The 7346-nt window shown below is 35.7% G+C and overlaps 1 protein-coding gene across 1 annotated transcript; it reads left to right on the forward strand.

Annotated features, from left to right (window-relative positions):
• Positions 1–4014: 4014 nt before the first annotated feature.
• Positions 4015–6190, forward strand: LOC125423702 (polygalacturonase QRT3). Its single transcript, XM_060818759.1, has 3 exons — positions 4015–4324; positions 4412–4699; positions 4812–6190. Exons 1-3 carry the CDS (start codon positions 4070–4072, stop codon positions 5874–5876), a joined length of 1608 nt encoding a protein of 535 aa, XP_060674742.1. The 5' UTR covers positions 4015–4069; the 3' UTR covers positions 5877–6190.
• Positions 6191–7346: the final 1156 nt, after the last annotated feature.

Raw genomic sequence — 7346 nt, forward strand, 5'->3', positions numbered from 1 at the left:
CACCAATGGCTTGGAATTTGGGCAAATGGATGTCATTTTTGGAATCAGGGGGTAAAAAATTAAGGGGAAGGACCAACCTCGGGATCGGTGGCCCCCGAAAAACCAACCACCCACCACCTCGCCGACCATCGGCTTTGAGCGTCGATCCCGGCATGTCTCCCGGCCAACCAACCGGTGACTCGACACCCGGGCTCGTCCAGCCGTGGGCCACCACATCGTTCGGCGCGTGTGGCCATGTGACGGCGGAAAGAGGGAAGGAAGAAAGAAGAAGGAAGAAGAAGAAGGAATCGGCGGGCGGGTGGGGGGCTATTTTTCCCACGTGGGGAAAGGGAAAAAAAAACAAAAAGAAAATAAATAAATAAATATATAAAATAATATTATAATAATAATATAATATAATACAATAAAACAATAATAATAATAATAAAATAATGTAAAATAAAATAATAATAAAATAATGATGCATTAGAAAACTTTGCAAATCCATAACTTGTAAACCACATATAAAAAGTCAACTCTGGCCCCCCTTGGACAGTTCGGACCTTAACTTGTTTTACCGATATCTTTCAAACTGTAGTTCCTTTTTTGACATGCTACTAGTCTATGGACTCAGGTCGATGCATACTTTGCAACAGTACCCCGATCAAAGAGAAATTCCATCAAGATCAAAAAGTCAAATTTTGATCCCTCTCGGTCAAACCCGATCAACCTCGGTTAACATGAAAAAAATTTTCACTATACTTCGAGACGGGATGTTACAGTAATATCTCACGGTTTGGTGGAGTTTCAAGTAGCGGGAGGCCAAGTTCAAGTGGTTGGAGAAGTAATCCCGCATTCAAATCAAGACCAAAGCCGAAGCGAGATGAAGGGGGCACCAATTGGCCAAGGAGAGACAACCAGGCCAAACATGTGCAAGCACCAAAATCGAATGGTAAGGATGAACTTAAACATGATATTGTGTGTTTTAAGTGTCATGGTCGTGGACATAATACCAATCAATGCCCAAATAAAAGAATTATAGTGCTGAAAGGTAATGGAAAGTTGGAATCCAAAAGTGAGGGATCCGAAGCTGAAATCGAACTTCTTGAGGAAGAAATTGAAGAAGAAGAACATGGTGAACCCAAGAAACAACAAGCTTCATGGGCCGAATTTAGTTTGGTTGCAAGAAGAGTATTGACCATATACAAGGATGAAGATCAAGTATAAAGGGAAAACATCTTCCATACTAGATTTGACATTCAAGATAATAGTTGTAGTATGATTATTGATAGTGGAAGTTATGCCAATGTTGTGGTGGAGAAATTAGGTTTAACAACAATCAAACATCCCAAACCATATAGATTTCAATGGCTTAATGATAGTGGAGAGATGAAGGTAAATAAACAAATCAAGGTAAAGTTTAGTATTGATAAATATGTGGCTGTGATTTTATGTGATGTTGTACCTATGCATGCTAGTCATTATTTTATTGGAAAGGCCATGGCAATTTGATAACGATACTATGCATTAGAGTCGAGAAAATGCCATTGTATTCCGATTTAAAGGAAAAAAGATTAAACTAGAGCCATTAGCTCCAAAAGAGGTATTTAGAGATCAATTGCAAATGCAACAAAGGATGGAGACTAAACGGAAAAAGGAAAAGACAAGCGTGCCAGCCACGACTTCGTCTACCAAACAAGAGAGCAAGGCCGAACCACACAACCAATGTAAGTTTTCTAAACCCGAGAGTGAGAAGAAAAAGAGAGAGAAGGCCAAGAATGATAAGAAGAGAGAGGAAGCCAAGAGTGATAGAAAGAGAGAGGAAGCCGAGAGTGAGAAAGAGAAGAAAGAAAAGAAAAAGAAAAATTTCTATCTTAGCCAAGGTGATATTAAAAAGGCATTTTTGTGTAATAAACCTATGCCGTCTTAATGTTTAAAGATACTTATTTAAATCATCTAGCTAACTCTGAAGAACAAGTATTGCCAAGTTTTATATCTTCTCTTTTACAAGAATTTGATGATGTCTTTCCGAAGAAGATTCATAGTAGTTTACCACCTATTCAATGGATCGAGCATCAAATAGAATTTATTTATGGAGCTACAATTCCTAATAGGCCTACATCTAGAAGTAATCTCCGAGGAGACAAACGAACTTCTGGTTGGTATATTTTGATGAGATTAATTATGTTTTGTATCTTTGGCATGTTTTATGAAGTTCTTGTTTATGTATCTGGACTTGGTAATTTATTTTTAAGTATTCATGAGTTTAAGTATGACTTTTACTGGAAATCTTATTGGCTTTAATTTAATTTTATATTGAGGTTAAAAATATACTCTAATTGTGGAGATTAATGACTTGTATCATAAATTTAATTGGAATTAGTATATGTCTATGATGTTATGTTAAGGTGAAGGTTATTTGTATTTGAAATTAGTTACATGGTCTTTGAAGTTATTAAGGTTATTGATTTTCTAGTGGTTTGACAAAGTTGTCTCCAAAATGACACATATGTCCTTTGCATGTTCAAATCTGTATGCTTCTAAAATTTGATCTTCCAAAAGTAACCTTAGACAGGACAAAAATTTGAATCCCCACTGTACATAAAAATATAAGTGTACATAGGTCAATAATTTTCCATGATTTAAATTAAGATAATTTTCTTAGTGTACTGAACAAAATAATGCATGTGTACACACATATACCTTAATACAAGATAAGTATTTTCCTAGGAAAAGTTTGTGACCCCAAAAATAATCTCATCGATTCCCAAAAATAGAATTTAAAAAAAAAATTCATTACCATTTTCCAAAAGATAAATTAACGCGAGAAATCAAATGCAAAAATAAGAAACAAAAAATTTAAATATCAGGATGTTACAATTTACGTTTAAATTCCAACAATGAAACAATTTGATGTCGCATATATTGTAAGAGCTTTTACTGAATACCATTTTTATTTTTTTTTTAAATAATCTTGGAGTTGGGATTCCAAGTAACAATCATTGAGAAAAAAGACCCCAACGTGGCACACATTTTCTTTTTTTTGGGAGTAACAGAACTAAGTTATACATTGATTATAAAGACAAAGGGACATAATTAGATTTTAATTTCTTGTAGCTTTTCAGGACTCTTTAGAATAATATGATCTGTAGAATATGAATTTAGGTTTAAAATATAAGCTTGAAGAACCTGTCTTAAGCAGGATAAAATAATACGGTAGACAAAATGTTAATTATATATTCACAACTTTCTTCAGTTTTTTAATCACACGTTAATCACGTAAAGATACATAATATATTATGCTGTATATTTTCATCACCATTTAAAACAATTTGACGAAATAGTGAAGTAAGTAAGAGGGAAACATGTGATTTATTTATTTATATATTTCAACTATGATAAAACATGATTTATATGATTATTACCAAACTAGATAGAGAAAATATATATAGTTTTTTTTCTTTTCTTTTTTTTTTTTTTTTTTTTGGGGTGAGTGTTCATGAATCCTTGCGGGATGTGAGATAAGAAAGCAAATTAAAAAGTAAAACAGCATGATTTCTTCAAACTTTCGGAAGAAGAAGGGAGCTCCTGTTCCAAAATTTCCTCACACTCTTCCACGTTTTCCATGTTGCTTTTTTTCCTTTTCCATACAAAAATTCCTACAATCAAATAGAAAAAAGTTCTGTATATGTATATTAAAATAGAAAGTTTCATCACCAACAATCAGAGGGAGGCACTAAAGGGGAATGAGAAAGAAAGAAGGAAAGGATCTTAAGAGTTTAAAAAATATATGGATACGTGGAAGTCATTTGAAGCAATTTGGATCCCATGTTTCACAATGTTTATATAGATATAATAAAGAGTCCCACTTGGTTTAGAGGGAATAAAGTTTGTAACTTTATGTATATAGATATATAGATATATAATGTGGGGACCGATACTTTGAACAATACTTGAAGCAATAATTGGATCCCTAGTCAGTTTCCTTAGTATAAATATCACTACATGGGGTAACATTGTCTCATCAAATCTTGGCATTAGTAGTGGTGGTGGTCAGTGAAAAATATATTCTTCAACTGAAGTGACAAGTATGGAAGCAAGCAAGAAAGCTCATCAGGTGATGATCATACGGAAGTTGGTTGTTATGATGGCGTTAGCAGCCTTCAACTTCATCAGCGTCCCCGTTATGGGAGACGATTATTCTCCAGTTGGTGACTTTGGCAGGGGGAGTCACAAAGAAAACATGCACAAAATGCAAGCGTTCAAGGCGTCACTCATGCGCGGTAGCCGTGGCTTTGTCTCTCATAGTTCTGCTGCTCCTCACAGTCAGCCTCAGCCTCCCAAGGTACGTCATATCATTTTATTTTATTTTTGGGTACGTAGCAGAGTTTAGAATTTTTAAATAATATAATATATTCATTCAATAATGCAGGCCTGGAGGAGGAGTAGTCCTACAGCACGGGTGTACTACATGTCAGATTTCGGTGGTGATCCGACAGGAGTAAAGGACAGCACGGAGCATATTCAAGCGCTACTCTTGGCGGCTACAGGACAAGGACCCAGTCCAGGTGCTCAAGGGGTAATGTCGGGGGCAGGAAGTGGACCCAGCCAAGGGAGCTTGACGGCTGGAGTTCCCAATAAAGCAGGGACGGCTGATTTTGAAGGTGGTACTTATAAGGTCAGCAAACCTGTCCAAGTACCGCCTGGAGGAAACATTGTGGTACGTACGGTAGCTAGCTCTTCCATTCCATTACAAAAAAATTGTTGCTTAATTACTAATATCTAACTATAAATTTGAAATAAAAATAAAAATTAATTTCTAATTGAAACAGATTAAAGACGGAACAATCCAAGCCTCCAATGATTTTCCTCAAGGAGGCCCTGTGTTCGATGCATCGCCTAAACAAGCACCGCCTGCAGAAAACACAGAGAGCTTTGTGGATGAAGTTGAACCCGCACAGCTTTCTGATCCCGATCCATCATCCTTCAGCTTCGAATACGTCACCTTCCAAAACATCATGATCGACTCTAACCACCGGGGTGCAGGCATTTCTCTTTCAAACGCCCTTAGAACCAGCATTGAAAATGTCTACGTTGCCCATTTCAGTACTACCGGCATCAACGTCCACCCCTCCAGCTCTGAAACCTACATCAGCAACTCATTCCTCGGCCAGCATCCCACCGCCGGACGTGATCCTCACGAGGGGAACTTCACCGGAACCGCCATCAACCTCTCCGGCACCAACAATGCTCTCACCGACGTTGTCCTATTCTCTTCTGCAGTTGGGGTAGATGTATCAGGCCACGGTAACACTCTCTCTGGGGTACATTGCTACAACAAGGCCACTAGGTTTGGGGGCACCGGGATTTATTTGAGAAAGTCGGGTCTGGGTCAAAATCGGATCATAAATTCTTATTTAGACTATACCGGGATCGTTGCTGAAGACCCTCTCCAGCTTCACGTTTCCAACAGTTTCTTCCGTGGCGATGCTTTCGTGGCCCTTAAGTCAGTCAAAGGTGTGGTCAGCGGGGTCAACATTGTTGACAATACCTTTAGTGGGTCCAGCAAAGGAACTGGGATTGTCCAATTGCAGCAATCAAATGGACCTTTCAAAAAAATTGATCAAGTTGTTGTGGACAGGAACAGCGTTGAGGGAATGAACAATAAGGCCACCGTTGCTAAAGGGGTTGTTCAAGGCAATGGGACCTCCTTTACAGTTGATTTTAATCCAGTTCTTTTGTTCCCAAATCGCATTAGGCATGTCCAGTACTCCTTGATTGCCACCAATGGGGCTTTCCCTAATCATGTTCTTCGCAGTGTGTCCAACAACCGTGTCGTGGTCGCCACCAACGTGCCAGTTTCAGCCACCGTGTTTGCCACCGTGGACCAAAACTAAACCAGTTTTTTGGGTTTTGGACCCTCCCAATACATAAATTAAATAAATTTGGTTTTCCTTTCAAATCCTAAGTTCAATAATGCGTCCAAGATCTTACTTGCTGATCTGGCGGGTTAAGAAAGTAAGCACCTTAGGGCATTTTTTTTTTTTTTATTTTTGGGATTGTATTCTGCTATTTCTACATATTTTTATTTTCATTGGAGTGCATTGTATTTTATTAGTATTACCTTTTTTTTTTTTTTTTGGTCTTTTTGGCCTGACAGGATTGTATTGCATTAATGTATGACAATATATATGATTATATTGTACTCTAATTTGAGGAGTTGTGTTTTTGTTGGCGTTGGATTCTCATTTGCTAATCTTTTTGTATTCACACCTGCTACAAAAATAAAGTAGGTTTTGACTAATTTGGACCTTAAGTTTGTTTTGCTACATATCAAACCCCCACCCTCGTGCCTGTCGAAGGCTTAGGTTTAACAATGCATCCAACATCTTACTAAGGATTAAGCAAGCATCTTAGATTCTTTTATTCTGCTGGATTGTGTCCTATTTATTTTTATTTTCATTTTGATTTTTATTGGAGTGTATTTATGTTTTTTTTTTTTTTTATGCGTGAGCGAGAGAAATGGATTGTATTTTATGACCATATATTATATTGTATAAGAGTTGTACTTTTCTTGATGTTGAACATTAATGTGTTTAATCATTTCATATTTATATATTACAATATTGTCCTATTATATATGTATATATAAATATAAATATATATATATATATATATTTTTAACGAAATCATATTATACATTATTTGTTTCTAACTATGATGATGATGGTAATTTCACATAAAAAATACTTAATAATATTTTAACCTATGAAAATATAAAATATAAATATTTTATATAATAATAATAAATATATAGGTGGCTCTCAGTATGTAATAGCTTTAATCACACGCTCGTTGTCTAGTTTAACCGTAAATTGTTTTCTGGTTGATCAGATTAAGGGTTTGTTAGCTACTAATTTATAATTTTCTTCTTCTTTTACTAAGCGAGAGGCTACTACGGTAGGACATGAGCTTGCCCATTATGCTTTAGATTTAGGTGATTACGAATTTTGGATGGAAGAGGGTCCTTCTTCGCTCTCTAACTTTATTCAATACGATATGTGTATTGCTACTTTGATTTAATAAAATTATCTCCTTTTTTTTTTTTTTTTCTTTTTTCAAATGTGTATATATATATATATATATGTACAAATATTGAATGTTTTATAAAAAATGGTTAATTTAATTTGTTACAATATGTCACCTATATGTAATTGTAGCATACAATCTCTTACTAACCTAACCGCATCTCACCTATTAATATCTTTAATTTCAAAAGAATATATATTAATATTTTTTAACCTCTAATAATTATTGCTGATTTTTTATTTATTTATTTATTTATATTTGGGTGTAAATATAGCACC

Source organism: Ziziphus jujuba, chromosome 7 (assembly GCF_031755915.1).
Source record: "Ziziphus jujuba cultivar Dongzao chromosome 7, ASM3175591v1".
Taxonomy (NCBI): Eukaryota; Viridiplantae; Streptophyta; class Magnoliopsida; order Rosales; family Rhamnaceae; genus Ziziphus; species Ziziphus jujuba.